The 20,323-nt window shown below is 36.5% G+C and overlaps 1 protein-coding gene across 1 annotated transcript in view; it reads left to right on the top strand.

Moving 5' to 3' along the window:
- Positions 1 to 20,323, top strand: part of ANO5 (anoctamin 5) — a 70,849-nt gene that overhangs the window by 9,635 nt on the left and 40,891 nt on the right. The window contains 6 exon segments of the mRNA NM_001168413.1: positions 1,194 to 1,235; positions 3,949 to 4,062; positions 8,190 to 8,258; positions 9,315 to 9,599; positions 15,174 to 15,287; positions 18,107 to 18,222. Of these exon segments, the coding sequence (NP_001161885.1) occupies positions 1,194 to 1,235; positions 3,949 to 4,062; positions 8,190 to 8,258; positions 9,315 to 9,599; positions 15,174 to 15,287; positions 18,107 to 18,222 (740 nt within the window).

A 20,323-nucleotide genomic window follows, 5' to 3' on the forward strand; every position in this document is an offset into this window, starting at 1 on the left:
ACATTCATTTATTTCTTTTTAGATTGAAAAAAAAAATAATGGTGGAAGGAGCCCACATTAAGCAAATAGGCCAGACAGAGCCCATGAAAGGCACAATGTGGTCCTTCATGACCCCTTAGTGCACAACTCTATCCTTTCCCTTAATGATTCTGTAATGAGTTTAGGAAAAAGCTAACAGTAACTTGGAATCTCATGAAATATCCCAAGAAAACCAAAGCGCTAAGATGAAAAAATGTTAGCCCAGCAGAACAATACATTTTATAATACGCCCTGTGCAATGACTGTCCTCCGTCTTGTGTCTGTTGTGTTCTTAAGCAATGGCAGTATCAACTCATTGATGCATAGTAGAGCCTCGGTTTATAGAGCAGGGATTTTTCACTCCAGTAGCCACCACTGCTTGCGTCTTTAGCTTATTTTAAGAAGACAACAGTTTCAGCAAAACTTTTCATGACAAGAACTAAAACTTTTTATTGACAATTTTATTAGAATCCTTATCATTTCATTATATTATAAAATACACAGAGTGCTTGTCTTTTTGTGCCATTGTTTGGTTTTCTTTCAAACATTGTTGATTTTCCCAGATGTGTTTAGGTAATTGCCTTGATGTTTTAAAAATAATGGTCATAGTGACTGAAGATTGAAGACAATTCAGCTTTAAATAACCGAATGGCTTTTCCTTTCTTTCCCCTGGTATTTTGGGAGGCTATGAAATATTTTATGCTATTAGGTGAACTTTCCGAACCATACGGTATAATTGTAGCAATTTTAGTTTCTTTGCCTGCTATGTATGGGAATACTTACTTGGATACATATTTTACTTTACATTTCTATTCTTCTCATGCTTTCCTTCATTATTTTTTTCTCTCTCCTTTCTTCTTTAACTCAGTTCCACAAATACATATTATGTAAAGTTACCATATAAAGAACTTAGGGAAATTTACTTTGAAATCTCTTTGTTTCCCCTTTCTTTTATTCTTTATTGTTTTCTTCCTACATTTGTTCTTCTTTCTCTCTTGCTAGCTTCTCCTACCCTCCAAATTTAGATGCCCCCACACACACACCACACGCACACATACTCACACTCACCTGAGTGATCATACTGAAGGGTTGTATATTTACGAACCTGTTTTTTTTTTTTTTTGGAATCTTTCATGTCAGGAGGATTTGCTAACTTTCTGTTGATTGTTTCACAGTCTGCAAAGCGATTCAATTTGTTCCTGAGACGACGTCTTATGGTAAAACAAGTGCTGAATGATGCTGCTTATGCTTTGAATGGCTGTAGTGATAGCCCTAGTCACTTGTATTCCAACATACACTGATGATCTGGAGAGACTGTCACTGATTCCCAGTCCCCAGGCAACTGAGATTTTAGAATGGTGATTCTTAATTGTTTCTGGATCTGATTAAAGTGGACCCTGTTTCTAAAAAATATATATGTGTGTCTATTCATATACATAAAATTTATATATTACACATAATATATATATATCTGGTGTGTATACATATTTATATACACTATGTGTACTAATATATACCATAATGTTATATATATTGGCTACATGTAGTATATATGTTTATATTTGGTATATGCGCATATATATATAAATATATATACCCACACACATATTACATACATATACACAAATACACACAATTTACCTAGAGTTTTAGAAGTTTATCAACTCCCAATGGGAATCCTGGACTATGAACCTTAGAATAACTGTCTCATTCAAAGAAAAGGTACCCAGATGTTTGTCTCATTATAAATTGGCATTTCTAAGAACAAATCAAATATAAGCACAAACACATATACACTTTGCAAGATATTATCTTAATGTCGTGTCTTGAGCAAAACAGAAGAATGATGTTTTTTAATAGCCTTCAGTTATACTTAACAAAATTATCAGGTTTTCCTCACCTTGTTTGCTTCAGCCAGTTTTTGCTTAACAGCACTAAGATGTGAACCTCATAGTGCTCTACAAGGTTACCAGTGATTTCTCCATATTTTAAACATTTTACTGTTAATATTAGTGTACAGCATTATCATAGAAGTTTGAGTTTTCCCAGGTAGCATTTGGCTTTCAGGAGGGAAGTATATATACCCATTTTACTGAATACTCAGAAAAATTGGAGACACTATTCTTCTGGTTACTTTGTTTATTCCCTACCTAATAGTAAAATACTCTAAGTGTGATTTGTGTTGGATTCTATATGCACATCTTTTGTCATCAGAATTTCTCTTTGGACCTAGACTTACCTGTTCAAACAATAAAAACAGTTGTAAATATATATTGTTTTAAAAATAATCTCTACCCTGCATATTTTGCCTGTTACAAACTAAAAGCATAAGGATTATTGGGTTTTCTCCTCTAATTTTTTTGCTTTGATTATATTTAGTCCAATTAATTCTTTTTTTTTCTCCTGCCCTAGTTGGCTTCCATGAGTTTTGGTAGACTTCATAAAATATGCTAATATTATGATGATTTACAAGAGCTCAAATGATTTTTTTTTTGCTTTGTTTCCTTTTCATTTCTGCAGTGACTTCTATAAATCAAGAGGTAACAGTAATATGTTAACAGTTTGTTTTCTCAGATTCTCTTACTTTCTTCCTTTAGGAAAAGGGAGATAATTATGCATCTTTTGTTAGGGTGCAGGGAACTCAGACATAACAATTGAATGACTGTATTTTGATGCTGACACTCTAGCTTCCCTGGATGTGTCTTTCGTCTTTATTTTCCCATTCATTTCCTCCTGTACATCAAGAACTAGTCCTTCCCAAGACACAATGGCTCTGCCTTCACTTAAATAAAATATAGTTACTTTGTTCGTAGACCAGGTCAAACATGAGATTTTTGTCTTATTACACGTGACTAACCTGTAACCAGGCCTTTTTTAGGGGAGGTCTCCCAGGCTTGACTTGGATGAAAAACAGCATAGAGTACCATAACAGAAACTCATAAACTGACATAAATAGGACAATTAAATATGACATTTTCATAAATATGAAAATTAAAAACATCCAGTTCTCCATTCACGGGTTAGCTGAAGCAGTTGGGAAATTGCCTGTGTTAAGTTTTAACTGCACCACAGGGTTAGAGAGATCATTGACATCCACATGCATGATCTGCTTGCATCACTTTAAGTATTATATGCAGGATATTCCAAATATTATGTATTATATACTAAAAATAAGCTCTGAGGAAGGTCAAATTAGTCGAACATGAAATTTCTTCTGAAGATCTCTAGCAGGAGCTTAATGGGAAAGTTGAATTTGTCAGTTTTACTCTTCTATTGAGAAAATTGATGACAGATTTTTAAACAAAGGTGTCTCACTTAGGGACTGGGGTTGAAAGGAGATCTGCATGAGTGGTGACTTGTAGTAAACTCAGCTGGCAAGCTACTGCTTTCTAATTTTTAACTGCACCCTGATTTTATTTTAACCCTTCAAAAGTTGAATTAGAAATTGGCAATTGTATGAAAATAAGAGTATAAGCATGAGTCATAAGTTGATTTTCTTGGAGTGAGATTCATTAATTGGTCTCTGATTAATTACATCCTCAAAGTAGTATGTAAAAATGAATTATCTATTGGACTTACTTGGTATATTAATGAAGATAACAAGCCTCTCTCTGAATATGCATTTTGGGATCAATGTATACATAAGTTCATTTTCTGTTTTGGTATAATTGCAGCATTTTTGTTGTGTATGCATGTAGTTAAATGCTTAGCTTTATCTTGAGTCTTTCTTGTTTATATATGTATATCTATCTCCTTTATAAAATATAATTTTCTAAAACAAACAAAACCTGTGATGAAAACTGTAGTGATTTGTCTTCACCTGTCATTTCAGGACTGAAAGAAAATTAGACCAAATTTTAGCTAATTTTTCTTGTGCGTTTGCCATTTGAAAATAAAACTGTAAAGTTGTGTCATTCATGTCTCCTGCAGTTTAAAAAAGATGAACAAAGCAAAGATTCTATCTTCTTTCGAGATGGGATTAGGCAAATCGATTTTGTGCTTTCATATGTTGATGACATGAAGAAAGAAGCGGACTTTAAGGCAGTAAGTATTTACGGAGAAGAGAGAAATAGGAATCATTAAAAGAACCACTTTCTGTAGCTCAACAGGGTTGTTCCCATGGGTTGTTCCCATCGAATTGAATTAAATTGTAAAAGTCAGAGAGGCTTCTGAAATGTTACTGAAAGCTGAGTGTGGGTGAGAAGACCTAAGGTTGGATTAGATATGTAAAGTCAGTTTGTTTCTTTGGACATTTTGAGCACTACCTTCTTTTTTTTAATTTAATTTAATTATTTTTGTATATTCTTTTATTGGAGTTCAATTTGCCAACATACAGTATAACACTCAGTGCTCATCCCGTCAAGTGCCCTCCTCAAGCACTACCTTCTTTATCTTCTTCCAAGTGACTGGTATAGTTTTTTATGTAGCTCCACAATATTAAATGTGACCTCCAGAATTTGAGGTATATGACTGAATATAATATTTCTTTTTTTTTTTGCAGGCAGTTTCATTTTGAAAATGTAGGACTAATCCACACTATCCAAAATAGCCTTCACATTATGCTCTATTCCTTATCCTGTTTTCTTCTCATTATAACAGTCATACTTTCCAAGCTTATGTATTTGTTGTCTAATCCGTTTACTGGGTCCAACACCATAAAATAACAAGTTCATGAGACCAAGGACTGGTCTTGTTCAGTGTTGTATACCCAAATGCCTAAAACAATGGTGGCAGTATAGTGGATGCTCAATAAATATTGGATATTTGAAATATGAATTAATAAATGAACCCATATGTACAAGCACATACACACACATTTACTAACATACTTATGTGGGAAATAATATCATAGAAAATAAAAATTAAAAAAAAATCGATATTATCCCATAAGACCCTGTCCCTTTCTTCCCTCGAAGCCCTTCCATCAAGCACCTGAAATCCACCCACAGTTATCATTTCCCTTTTCTCTGAATGTCCCCCTGGAACTGGGCTCTTGATTGAGGCTCATTGTCTTGTCCAAGAGTCCTCTCAAGTGGTGGTTGGTTTTCACACTGGGACCTTTTTCTGGAGATGGATAAATTCCTGTTCTCCTTGTATTTAATTGTTGATCACAGTCGGTTCTTCCTACGTCATCCCTAAAATTCCCAAGCTTAACTCTGATCAGATTAATCATTGCCCTGCTTCGCTGCTGTTGTTAATCTGTCCCTGGGTCTTCCCTTTTATTTCTCAACAGTTTGAACTCCTGGTTCACTCTCATTCTCTCCACCAATACTCCTTCATAAGTTACTGATTATCACAATGCTTACATAGATGACTGTTTTAGCATCCTATCCTCTTTCTTGGAACCTGTTTCCATTTATCTCTCTTCCATTCACTCCTCTAGAACTTGTCATTACTGATAAGTACAAATCTTTCTCATCTCATCCAGGCATCCAGCTATTTGACCAACCTCTCAAACATATCTGACTAATACCCTTCCTTCGAGCAGGACCAGATAAGATCTAATTACTTTAACCCCCTTTTCACTTCTGGTCCTTATCCCCTGTTTTCTTGTGCTGATCCAGCTTAAATCTCATGGTCAACAAATATAATCACTCTATTGCCTATGCCTTCAAATCCCTGCCCCTCTCTCAGTTGTCCTTCCATGGCAAAACAGCAACTGTAGTCGAACCCACCTTTCCACCCACTGTGTGCCAGAACCAGGCAGAAAGAAGGACGTGCAGTTCACTTACATATTTTCACCTCGTGTTTGTGCCCTTGGACCTCAGCTGGGTCCTCCAGGCTGTCTGGCAGTCATGCCTCGCCTCTTCATTCAGTTCAGCTTCCCACTTGCGAAGAACAGAAACTTACACTTGATCTCAGTTTCCCTGCCAGCTACTATTCTTCACTCAAATTCTTTTCTGTCCCATTTCCTCTCAAACCCTTTCTTATCAGGCCATCACCTCAACCATTCTGCTCATGTTCATATAAATAAATCCAGTGATCAAGTCTCAACCCTCATCTTAGTGACCTTATAGCAGCATGTGCCACAGTTTCTCATTCCCTTCTCATATGTATGCTCTTCACCTGGAGTCTAGAACTCCATAGCCTCTTAGTTTTTCTCTTATTTCTTTAGTTGCTCCTTCTCAATCTTTTCCTCTCCCTGATTTTTTTCCCTCTCCCTGATCTTTTATTATTGTAGTACCACAGGGTCCAGTCCGTAATCCTCTTCTTTACCCAGCCTGCATACATTTCTTCAGGGACACATCCTGTCTCACCATTGTAAAACGACATTTGTGCTAATTCCAAAGTTCACCTTCCAGTCCATTCTTCTCTCCCACATGACTATTTTGTGTCTCTACTTGGAAGTCTCATAGACGTCTCAGACTTGGCAGGTACAAAATAAGCTCCTGAACATCCACCGCCCCTCCTAAAATCCTGATCTATCTAAAAGTCTTCCCCAACTACAAGTATTGATCCTACATTTCAATAGTTGCAAAGGTGGTAATTTACAATGTAATGCTAATGGTCCAGTTAAACCACTTTTTAGCATATATTCATAGAACTTAAATGTGGAAATTTGACACTCACCATCATTCATCTAAAAAAAATGAGTTATATGAAGAAATCTTCTTTCAGCACTTGAAATTTTACATTATTTTTCTCCTTCACCTAAAATTTCCATCCCATCTTCACCACTTAAATTTTTCCTGAAGTAAAAGTTTTACCTTTGGGAGTCTTTTGTTTGTTCAATTGTAAGTTTGCTGCAACAAATATATGCGTACACATTGAAATATTTTTATTTCCCTTAGCCAGGACAGTCTAAGCCTTAAACTTTTTCTTTTGAATTTTTTAAACAATTGTACAACTATATAATTAATAAGGCATCATGAATATGCTACAAAATTTGACAAGTAATAATCAAAGATAAAAAAATAAACTCATCATAAGTTTGTCAGTTAATGAGATGGACAGAGGGGCTTTAAAAATATTTATAGATAAACAGGAATTATTTCCAGAGTGAGATAGTTCAGCTTCAACTATATTGCTCTCTTGTTTTTATATGGTGGTATAAATTCAGCTTGTTCAGTAAATAAGTAGATTGGAGTAGAAATATTATTATTTTCATCTTTTTGAACCCCTGAATTCTATCCCCAAATTATAGTAATGTATTGTAAAAGTAGTGTTTAATGGCCCATCAACTAACAATCCTACTAGCTCTTCAGTTTTGTTGAACTCAGGGAATTGGCAGCCATGTAGCTTGCAAAAGCATTTGTTACACGAGAGTGAAAAGAGTAGTTCACTTTCTCAGTTCTGATAACCATATTTTGAATGTCCCTCCTCCTTTTTCTTGTCCACCTCTTTCCCCCTTTCCCTTTGGTTTTCTGGGAGTTTGCAGTCTGCCTCAATCTAATACCATAGAAGAAGGGCGATTAGGAAAGGGTAGTTGGGAGGAAACTTTGTACCACTACTGTAGACCTCATCTGTGGCAAACTTTGCAAGTGGAGAAAAAGAGCACAGTAAATTATCTTTTACTCTTTGTAAAGTTTGAAGATATGTCAAGGTAGACCTCTCCATTTGAAGCTTAGCATTCTATAGTATCATCAAAAAGCCTTTTAAATTTTCAGTTACTGTCACATCCTTTATATTTAAATTATAAACACATTTAAATTATAACGAAAGCCAAAAGATTTTTCAACTGTCAGTGAATTGTTTTGAAGCCCACCAGTAATGATGGTTTTAATTTATTTTAATTATTAAAAATTTTTTCTAACTGAAGCTATGCTGTTCTTCAAGATTAAAAAGCCATAATGATATTTTGCCTTAAAATTGAATTAAATGTATCATTTATTTTTAAGAGTATTAATGTGTTTGTAATAGTAGTCTTCCCAACTAGAAGCATGATATATCTCTCTGTTTATCAAGTTTTTTTTTAAATGTCATTTAGTAAAGTTTTGCGCATATTTTCAGATAGGGTCTTGTACATTTTGTGGAAACTATTCCTTGGTATATTGGATTTGTATAGTTGTATTGCGAATTTCAGTACAGGTGAAGAGCAGGACATGGTGCTAAGATGGGGCTAATACATAAAATACTTTTATATACAATCATGAGAGGAGCAGAGGGCCATCTGATTATCACTGGGCAAACAAGAGTGTTTCACATAATTTTATTGATTTGTTTTTCCATAGGAAAGGAGAAAAGAATTTGAACAAAATCTCAGAAAAACAGGTCTTGAGTTGGAAGTCGAAGACAAAAGGGTAGGTGTAGCTGTTCATTTGGATCAGAGTCTTGGTGTTTTAAGCATCATTTTCTTCTGCTATGGCCTTTGACCAGATAGCCAAATTGATTTTGGGATTGATTTTGATTGTTTGGGAGCTATACAATAGTTTTTTGGGTACAGATTTGTAGATGGCAGGGCCTGTGGTCTTCCCAGTAAATAAGTAGGTCAGTGCTCTGAATATAAGATGATGAGTGGAACATTGTAAAAATAGACATACATAATTCTGTTCAGGGTACAAAGATTGTTTTATCTCTCATTTTGAAGGCTGCGTGTAATCTGGCACTCTAGTTAACCTGGCTGTTTTATAGCACAACCCACTGTGTCAGCCAAGACAACTTCCTCTGCTCATGAAAATGGCAAATTCTTTTATTTATTTTTTAAAACCTCTCTCCATCTACTGGTTTTCTAGAATTTCCTTCAAAATTATTTTTAAAGACCTATTTCTGATTCCACCCTGTCCATGAAACTCTAGTATTCTCTAGTTCTTATTTATCCCTGTTTTTTTTCCTGAACTAATAAATATGTGTTATACTACACAATCTATAACTTAGTCATTCTCCTGTGTAATGAACCTTATTACTTATTAAAATTCTTCCTCTAGATATAAGCTATACATAGCTGGGTAAGAAAAATAAGTATATCTTATACATTGTACGTATCCCTCATATACCTTAAGCTCAGGATCATGGTTAGTTACTAATAACTTAATAGATTGCCCAGAATCACAAATATTTATGATTTTATAGCAGGGCTAGTATACACGGACTCTGAAATATATTTTTAGAGTATTCTTTCTTTGTCTCTATCACACACACACATGTACACACAACATTTACGCATCTACATGTATATGTAAATATAATATACAGATATATGTTTTGAGCATTTGTCCCTTTAGAAGTTTTGCTGAAAAATTTCAATAAATTGAAAATGCTATGACATCTTTGAGATTTTATAAAACTTTGTTTCTTTAATCAGTTTAGTAACAAATAAATCATTATGCTTTCTGTTATTTTGCTGTCTTTTTATGCAGAACTCTGAAGATGGGAGGACTTATTTTGTCAAGATCCATGCCCCTTGGGAGGTACTAGTTACTTACGCTGAAGTGTTGGGAATCAAAATGCCTATTCAGGAGAGTGATATTCCTCCAGCTGAGACATTCCCCTTTAGTTACATGCTTGGACCTCTGAAGCTCCCAAAGAACGTGAGGCACCCTCGTCCTGAATATTTCACTGCCCAATTCACCAGACATCGGCAGGAACTCTTCCTCATTGAAGACGAGTCAAGCTTCTTTCCATCCTCATCAAGAAACAGAATTGTAGGTAGAGAGACCTTTGGTCACATCCGTTCAAGTGAGGCATGTGTGCCTGCGTGTGCTTGTGTACATGTGCTTGGGAGATGCTGTGTCTGCCCAGTGTTTCTGCATACATTTAGATAAATATTTGATGGTATTGAGCAGGTTTGAAGCTCCACCTGGACCACTTAAACCTGTTCACATATAGATTGACGTATCAAACTTGTTTAAACATGAAAAGTTGACAGTGTAGACACAGTTAAGACAGAGGCTTCATGCGATATTGGGAAAAGCTCTTAACTGAGAGCCAGGGCTTAGGTTTTATTAGTTACTTGTAAATGGTGTTATAAATTTAGAGTTTGTTTTTATAAATGCACACAGCAGGAGGAATATTGGTCATTCCAAGTGAAAATGGAATTCTAAGATTTCCTTATAGATAGATAGATAGCGTTTGAGAAACCTCAAAACCTTTTCCTCTCAAAACCATTTTCAGTCTTGAATAATATTTCCTCTCTGTTTGTAGTCCTAGCATCTTTAAGTTTTCCATTAAAAGCCTTTCTCCTAAAAAATCATGCTCTCAGTGCCACTGTTTCCTTATGTTAAGAATAAAGTCTACCTCATAGGTTACCCTGAGAATTAAATGAGTTAAGGTATGAAAGACTTCGATACCTGAATACCCTAGGTGCACAATACATTTCAGGTATTATTGTTATCAACCTGACTTTAGAGGGAGAAAAGTTCTGGTTCTTTGTTGCTTTGCCCCTTCTTCCTGTTGCCTTTTAATGTGATCACCGGGGTTCTAGCAATCACAGCACCCTCCCACTGGGGATCACTTAACTCTCTTTTCAGATTTGAGGCCTTATATTCCCTTTAGGTTCAGTACCCTTCAGTGTCTAAGAAAGGTTTTGAAATAATCATTTTTTCTAGTGTCTCAATCTTTTCTTGTTAAATTCAAAGACAGGAGTATTAAACAAAATACATGTCTAGAATTTACATAGAAGACTATACATTTACAAACCCAAAAGTTCTCTTCCTTTTCTTACCAGGAATAAAAAACTACCACCACCACCACAAACCTAAGAGGCAACCCCTAAGGGAGTAAAGAGTATGTAACATGGAATCAGAAGACCTGGTTTCAAGTCATAACTCTGCTGCTTTCTAAATAAGCTACCGTGTCTTAAGACAGAGCTAATGATAGTCAATACTGACATTACTGTCAAAAGCAAATGAAAGACTCCTGTGTGAAGCACTTTGCAAACCTTAGAGTACTTTAGATAGACTTGTTACATTAAAAAGTAGCTAACGAAAGGCCAGTGAACCAGGAGGAACAAATTAGGAGCTTGACCAGGTATAGAAATATCAATATCCATTTATCTTTACTTATTCTGTGTAAAGAGTGTGGATACCTTAGATTAATTCAGCATTAAAACAAGTTTTTCCTCCTTCACAGCAGACTAGAACCATTTTTGCTCTATTGAGGAAGTTATTGGGGAGATTAATATGGAAAAGTCCCTTCCTTCCTATCCTTATCCAGGGCATTCAGGTTAATCTATGTAGTACAAATTGAATTTGAATTCAAAAAAATTTTAAAAGTTTATGTATGTACAAATTGAAAGTATTCCAAGAGCATCTTGCACTGATATCGAATTTCATACTTCTCGAAGCATCTCCACAACTATCATGACATCTGAGCTTCCCACTGTAGATTTTATAATATCTTACATGTCTATATATTCTCAAATCTGACAGTTATTGACTTTGTTCCCTACTTTTCCGATTCACAAATAGTTCTGTAGTTTTCAACCTAGTATTTATGTATTTCAGCATATATGTAATTTTTTCTGCAAAATCAATACCAGATAAAAAATTTCTAGATCTAAGGGCATACATATTTAAAATTTTATATTATACTATCACTCTTTCCAAAAAGATGCACTGATTTAGAGTCCTAGTAACAACGTGTGAGAGTGCTCAGTATCCTACATTCTTTCTCAACACTAGAATTCACCAATCTTTCTTTTTCTTTCTTTTTAAATTGTAGCATATCAAAAAAAAAAAATAAAAAAAAAATAAATAAATTGTAGCATAAAATGAATAGCGATAGGCCTCCGAGTCGTAAACATACAGCTCACTGAATCATCACAAAACAAACAGAGCCATATAACCACCACCCTCATCAAGGACTTGCTGGCCCTCCAGAAGCCCTGCTGCCTCCAATCACTATTCCCCATCATCCTCAGCAGAGGTTAACTTTAATTCCCAACAGAGATTAGGCTTTTTTGAAACTTTATAACAATGGAATCATGTAGTATATATTCTTTTGAGTCTGGCTTCTTTTGCTCAATATTTATTTGGATGATTAATTTAGCTCTTGAATGAGTTTTTGTACATTCTATTTTCATTATTTTGTATTGAAATTTATTTGTGTATGTGTCATTGTGGTTTTAATTTGCATTTCTCTGATATGTGTTTTTATGGGTTTATTGCTTATTAAGATACGCACTTTTGTGAAGCCCCTGTAAGTCTTGTCTATTTCTCAATTAGATCTTTTCCTAAATTGTTGATTGGGAGAAAATTGTTTATATATTCCTTATATGAGCCCTTTCTTTATCATATATATTACTCATCTTGTCCTACTTTGTACTTCCTTTTTTAAAAAAAATGAATTTAATTTGCCAACATATAGTATCCTTTTCCTTTCTTTTAATGGCTTCTTTTGCACAGCAGGTGTTTTTAATTTTAATGTAGTCCTCAATTTCTCAAGCCTTTTCTTTATGAATCACGCTCTTAATCTTTAACTACCACCAGCCCATGAAGTTAATTTCCTATATTATTTTTTGACGTTGTATTATTTTCTACATTGAGAACTAACATCCACCTGGAATTCATTTTTTGTGCATGGTGTAATTTTCCCACCATATGTGTGGTCATTCAGTTTGTAGCAATTACTGAAAACATTCAACTTTTCACACCATTTTTTTTAGTTCCACCTTTGTCATAACCTGAGTATTTAAATATTCTTCATAAGTCTACTTCTGAGACCAACTCTACAGCTTTGATCTTTTTGTCTATTTTCGTACCGATATGGACAAAGTTGAACTTTACTGGCATCCTGTGCTCCTAGAAAACAGGGACCATTAAAGGAATCCCCCACTCTTCCTGTTCTGGGAAACTGCTTACTGTAAAGGATCGCCCTTCCCTGTATATTCATAGATAACCACTGCCCCCATCTCCCAGTTTGACTTGACAGCCACATAGTTCATCTTAAATTCGCCTGGTGATTGAGGTGTCCATCTATGTTAGTTGTCTTGATACCAAGAAGAAATTACGCTTCTCCTATCTCAATGCCAATCAAATAGGTATAAGCTGGAGCCAGGTGCCCAGGCTATGGCTCCCATAGATACACGGGCGTGGCTGAGGGCTAGGGATGCTATCTTTCTTGATGTTTGCATTTAAAAGAGGTGGATCCTAGAAGACTTAAGGAAAACACTCTTGGGTTATAACACTGTCTAGAGGCTTATTTAGCATTTGTTACAGATTTACATAAATCTCAAAGGGATAGAGAAAGAGTTTAAAATGACAAGTTCTCTAAAGGAAATGCTCCAAGAACAGAGAGGTAGAGAAAGTCTCTTTTCCTCTGGGCACCAGGGAAATTTCAGTTCCTTTAAATTTATAATTAGCCTTATCATTTCTTACTTTTAGCACCTGATGGGATGAGCACTGGGTGTTATGCTATATGTTGGCAAATCGAACTCCAATAAAAAATATACAAAAAAAGTTTCTCCCTTTTATAATTAGTTTGTAGTAAGAAGAGTCAGACATAGGCCCTCCATATTCTCATTCTTGGTCTGATAAATGGCTAGCTGAACTATTTATCCCCACTGATCCATTAAAACAAAGTATTTGTTAGCTGAACTGACTGAACATTAATTAAACTTTCCTTCCCGCAGGACCCTAAACTTTGATGTACACTTAACCCAAGCCAACACTGGCAGGTGTAGCAGCCCTTCCTTACCACAAAGAAAGACACTCCCTGAACCTTGGCTTGCTTCACCCAAATGAATGAATGAGTGAATGAATAAATAGAAAAGAAAGTCCCTTTCAGCCTGACTTTGCAGATGTTCACAAGTCTCCATATTAAAATAGTGTCCCTCCCCCTCCTGTAATAATCTTTTCATATAACGTCTTTCCTAAGTCCAGATTTGCTTTTATTCAACAATACCGTGCTGTATTTTTCATGGTTTCATAATAAGTCTCAATCTCTGGTGGAGTAAAATTCTCCAGTTTGTTAATACCCCAGGACAGAGTTCTAATTTTGATCAATCTTTCCTAAAGAAATACTAAGTATGCAGAGTAATTGATATTTAACACATTAGTTGTACAAATTAAAACTGCTTTCATAAATTATGATATATTTACCAACATAAAATAGTAAGCTGCACTTATTTTTTTTAAGATTTTATTTATTTATTCATGACAGACACACACACACACACACACACACACACACACACAGAGGCAGAGACACAGGCAGAGGGGGGAGAAGCAGGCTCCATGCCGGGAGCCTGACGTGGGATTCGATCCCGGGTCATCAGGATCACACTCTGGGCCAAAGGCGGAACTAAACCACTGGGCCACCGGGGCTGCCCCTAAGCTGCACTTAAATGAGTATCCAGATTAGCTAATGATGTTTTGAGAACAACCAGCACTCCAACCAACAATTCCTTAACTTAGGAAACGTAAGAAGGGAGAAAGGGAAATGGATCTAAAACAGTGCTAAGGGGCACCTGGGTGCTAGTGGTTGAGCATCTGTCTGCCTTTGGCTCAGGTGGTGATCCCGGGGTCCTGGCATCGAGTCCTGCATCGGGCTCCCTGCAGGGAGCCTGCTTCTCCCTCTGCCTGTGTCTGTGCCTCTCTCTGTGTGTCTCTCATGAATAAATAAATAAAATCGTTAAGAAAAAAAAAAAAAAGAATGCTGCAATGACCAAATTTGACAGTCAGAAAAGCAGAAATTCTGAAAAGTTGCTGGAAGACAAAAAGCAGTTAGGGTTGAATTGGCAGAAATATGAGAGCAGAGGGACATCAGAGCCCAAACTATATGAAGGAGAAAACTGATACAAAGGTATAGGTGATTGCAAAGTGCTTGTAGAGGTATGGCAATCTTGAGTTAATAAATTCAGATATCAAGAAGACCCCCTGTATAAATCCTCAGAGTCACTGGAGTAATCAGCATAGCCAAGTTTCAACTCTATCCCACGTTCCCCAGCTGAACCGGTGGTAGTGATACTAGATTCCAACGTGAAGGCCTGATTGTAAGAATTTAGGCACAAGACTTCGAGAAGAACGTGGGACAGGAGAAGCAAAATAAATCATGATCCACCCCTGCCTCTCCCCGAGGGACTAGAGAACTCTCACGCCCGGGAGCTGAACTACTTGCACACTCCACACAAGCTCACCTTCAAACGACAGAGGGAAGGTTCCTTCTGTAATCAGAACCTGTATCCACATTCACACAAAGTTGGACATTGTGAAGTTGTGATGGGATAAAAAATGTGCATAGCATAAAATTCTGAAATGTGTTCAATTCTTACCTCATAGGTATATTATATTCTCTCACGGTGTCCTTTTGGCGTAGAAGACGGGAAGAAGAAGTTTGGGATTGAAAGACTGCTAACTTCTAATACTTACTCATCTGCCTATCCACTCCATGATGTAAGTGTAAGCTTGGTTTTGAAATACCGAGCCCATTTTCTCTCTGACATTCTGAGGCTGCTTTGTTGGGAGAGAGAATCTTCCCTTTGCTCTCTTTGATGACAGGTTGCTTAATTCTTTCTCATGTTGGGAAAATCCCCCCAAACACTCCTTAGTTCCAAGCTGCGAACTTTACCAGCTATGCTGAAACACGTAGTTAATACCTCTTTACACTGTGGTTTCAATGGATATTTATTTTTAAAAATATCACATACGTAGGGCAGCCCTGGGTGGCTCAGCAGTTTAGTGCCTGCCTTTGGCCCAGGGCGTGATCCTGGAGACCCGGGATCGAGTCCCACGTCAGGCTCCCTGCATGGAGCCTGCTTCTCCCACTGCCTGTGTCTCTGCCTCTCTTTCTCTCTCTTGGATAAATAAATAAAATCTTTTTAAAAAATCACATTTGTAGGCGAATTTTCTTTAGAATCCATATAGAAAAGAGCAGTTTTGTTAAAAACAACACTGAGGAATAGAATATTTGGAAATTTTTATGTGGACCCATCAGATATTTTTTATAAAGTTTTGAATCCATAAGAACTTAAATTTTATGCATTTATGGGACCCCTGGGTGGCTTAGCAGTTGAGCATCTGCCTTCAGCTCAGGGGGTGACCCCAGGGTCCTGGGATCGAGTCCCACATCAGGCTCCAGCATGGAGCCTGCTTCTCCCTCGGCCTGTGTCTCTGCCTCTCTCTCTCTGTCTCTCGTGAATAAATAAATAAAATCTTTAAAAAATATATATGAATTCATGTATTCCTTCATTAGATATGTAATTGGTTTTAATTGCAGGCATACCTCCTTTTCTTGTGCCTTGCTTTATTGCACATTGCAGTTATTGTGCATTTTTTTACAAATTGAAGTTTTGTGGCATCTCCATGTCACAGAATTCCACTGGCACCATTTTTCCAACGGCATTTGCTCACTCCATGTCTCATTAAAAAGTGATTTTTTTTTGGTTTCCCACTGCATAGTGTAAGTTGTTTACACTATCCTGTAGTGTATTCAGTGTGCGATAAGAGTTTGCCTAAAAAAACTTCTTTATTGCAAAAAAAAAAAAAAAAAAGGTTCTTAGTTAAAAAGTTCTTTATTGCTAAAAATGCTCACCATCATCTGAACCTTCAATGAGTTGTCATCTTTTTGCTCATGGGGGGCCTTGCCTCTGGATGGCTGGGGACCGATCAGGGTGGTGATCGCTGGAGGTTGGGGTGGCCATGGTAATATGTTGAAACAAGAAAATGAAGCTTGCCACACCGATTTGACTCTTCCTTTCACAAATGATTTCTTTGTAGGTAGGGACACCTTTGAAGAACTACGTCTGTTCAGCACTGTCTAGTGGATTATCTTTGATATGTTTGCTGTAAGAAAGAGTATAGCCAAATTTTCCAAAATGGTTGGCAGTTTTTAACAGGAGTGTCAATTCATGTGAATTTAATTTAAGTGTTAGAGAAATCATCCTTCCCCACCTTCTCCCCATCCTCCACATACATTTTGTTTTCTTCTGGGGCAAAAGAAATTTTGGGGGGGATTATAAAAGCAAAATAATGCCATGGTCATTTGGAGCGAGATGTATAGCGGGTTAATAAATGCCATACGATGCATTTTATCAGTCTTTCTTCACAAAAGGGCTCATTGCCTTTTAGAAGTTTTTGATGCTATTTGTTTTGTTTCTAGGGAATTACTTCTCTTATTAATATCATCATGTCACTAAGCCAAACTAATATCCTCAGCACCTGCAACTTTAATCTGTACACCCAGCCTTCTAGCAGAGTCATTTATGATCACTAGAAAATCAATGGTATTTAGGTGTTGTTAAAGATAGTTGTAACTTACTGTTAGTTTTGCCTTTTTTTTTTTCTTTTTTCTTTTTTTTTTTTTTTCTATCCTGAATGCAAGGTTAGGTACTGGATTTTCCCTTCTGGGCTTTAAGGAACCAATTTTCAAGACACCCAAATAGTATTTATTTCATTTTTCAAGATTTAGCAGGATTAGCTACAGAAGAAAAAAAGCTGGAATCTAGGTGACATAAAATCTTACACCTTATCATATTGAGATTTTTCACATATGCTTAGTTTTAAATTGGATATTTTTGTTCACGCCGTCTTCAGCAGTCCACTCACCTAAGTGAACAATTAAAAGAACGTGTTGAAGCCCCCTATGCAGACATTACTCTGCTAGATCCCAAAGGGACATTATTAATAAAGCAGCTCAGTATGTAACAATGGGGAAAACCTTATGCACAAAACAGTACCAAGGTTCTTTGGTGCTAAAGTTTGTGATACGTGTTTTAAATTTTCTGGGAAATTGTGTCAGTGATTACCAGTGAGGACCAGACAAGTCTGGAGGAGATTCCTGTCATAGTAGTAGGACTTTGGATCATTCACTGCACTTTGCTTGGGTATAATTTTTCTAACTATAAAATAAAAGTGCTGGTGTATCCCAGCAGGTTATACAGTTAACCTGAATCTCCGAGCTGTGAATATCCTAGTAGAATTAGAGTAGGGAAGGAAGGGCTTTCTATAGGAAAGAGCAACGGGGGTAAAGCCAGGGTCTGAAAACTTTAACTTGTATTTTTAAATAATTTAGTGGGGTTCTTAATGATTATCACTATTATTACAGTTTCTCATAGATTTTAGGAGGTAACTGCACATCAGTGGACTATGAAAATTCAAGTCCAAAGCAAAAGAACAATTTGCCTCATTCACCAACCTTATAAAAGCCGTGCTTATTTACTTCACCCCTGTCTTTTGCTTTATCATTCAAGTACTTTCTTTTTGAATGTTTATAGGGTCAGTATTGGAAGCCTTCAGAACCTCCTAATCCTGTCAACGAAAGATACGTACTTTGCCAGAATTGGGCTCGGTTTTCCTATTTTTACAAGGAGCAGCCTTTAGATTTGGTCAGGTAAGTTTGTCTTTGTTTTGTTTTGTTTTGTTTTTTTGCATAGCCTCGAACTGATTAAAACCTGATAATGTGATTTTTATTCACAATGGCATCACATGTCATTTCTCTTACCACTGTTTTCACTCACTACATATTACACCTTCTCAGTTTTGTGGCCACACTGTCATTGAGTCCTTCATTTGTGAGCAGGATGCTTGCTGTTGGAGGAATGAGCCTAACCACCATGTGGAGGTAGCTTGGTAGTTCAGAGGTTGGGCATTGATATTTAGGTAGGCTGGGTTCACATCCAAGTTCTTCCTCTTGAGGGGCTGCATAAACTTGGTCAAATTATTTAACCGTAGAGGCTCATCTGTAAAATAGGAATAACAATGGCACTCTCCTTATGGTGCTGTTTAATAATGAACTGAGATATGTATGTTTTTTAGCATAGGGATGAGCACTTAGTGCTTTATACATACTAGTTTTATAGAAGATAGCAGAAAGTTTGTGTATGGAGGTGTGTGTGTGTGTGTGTGTGTGTGTGTGTAGATCTCAGAGATCCGTGAAGGCACTTGTTCCATGACCTCAATTCTTTAGACCAGTTCAATTCATTGGCTACGCAAGAGGACTTGCAGCTTCCTGCTTTGACCCCTACCAATACTCCATACATGCAGGATGTCAGGACACTCCAGCTATGATTCCAGTAAAGGAATAATCAGATTAGACTCCTGGTTGCTCTACATCTCGTGTTTTACTGGGTGATTTGTGCTGGTAGCGCTATGCCTGCGCAGCATCTCATAAGGAGACTGATTTTGATGCATACATTCAAATCAGTCCTACAGTTGTCAGCAGTTTCATTTAATGCATGTAAGGGGAAATTTTTAAGGATAAATGAAAGGTAGCCTATATAAGCTACTACTTTTTGTAAATCATTGTGTGAAGTCTTTGTTGGGTAGATGTTTTATTTTAAATAACAGTCATTTAATTTTTTAAATGACAGAAGTAGCACATTTATGAGCTATTCAAATAGTAAAGGGATATGCAAAGTTTTTAAAATATTTTATTTATTTATTCATGAGAGACACACAGAGAGAGGCAGAGACACAGGCAGAGGGAGAAGCAGACTCCGTACAGGAATACAGGAAGCCTGATGCGGGACTCGATCCCAGGACCCCGGGATCACCCCCTGAGCCGAAAGCAGATGCTCAACCTCTGAACCACCCAGGCTTCCAGAGATATGCAAAACCTTAAGTGAAATTCTTCCTGTATCAAACTTTGTAGAAGTAACTGCCCTTGATTTGATGTATCCATTCAGTTTTATTTTTATGTGCATACATCATAAAATGCATACACAATCATTTTTCTTTCCCTAGAAAAAACAATGGCATCTTTATTTACCTTTTTGCTGCCATTTTCTTTTCTTTTTCTTTTTTTTTTTTTTTTGCTAAGTAACATATTATTGGTTCTCCTGTGAATACACACAGATTTATCTCATGTTTTTTAATAGAACACAGAGTGCCATGTTATAAATGATGCATAATTCATTTATTTGTTCTTCTGTCAGAAAACAGCCGTCCCAGATTTTCCACTGTTACAAACCTGCTGCTAAGGACATTTGCAGACATTGGGCCCTTGGAGAATGTTTTCGTAGCATATTTTTAAAGAAGCATAGTCATCAGAATGAAGGTTTACATAGTGTGCATTGTTCAAAATGTATTGAAAGTTGAATTCATTTACATTTTTAAACTATCAACATGGTGTTTCTGCTATTAGGATTCTCCAAAAGTATTTATGGCCCTAGGTATATACAAACACATTGCATCTTGGGTCAGCACAGGGTGTACCTATAATGTGTAGTCAGCCCTTGCCAATTCCCTTTTACAACAAAGGGAAGCTCAGATATTTAATCAATAGCCAGTGTCTGGCATAAATTTAATAACTTTTAAAAGTTTTTCATCTTCTTTTAATGACCTCCATTTGTAGCAAGTTATACTTTTCCATTTCAATAGTGAAATGATTTTTTTTTTAGAAATTTTTAGAAGATTTTTTATTTATTTATTTGAGAGAGAGAGCAAGAGAGAAAGGGAGGAAATGGGAGGGAGAAGCAGACTCCCCACCGAGC

This window comes from Canis lupus, chromosome 21 (assembly GCF_011100685.1).
Source record: "Canis lupus familiaris isolate Mischka breed German Shepherd chromosome 21, alternate assembly UU_Cfam_GSD_1.0, whole genome shotgun sequence".
In the NCBI taxonomy this organism is placed as follows: domain Eukaryota; kingdom Metazoa; phylum Chordata; class Mammalia; order Carnivora; family Canidae; genus Canis; species Canis lupus.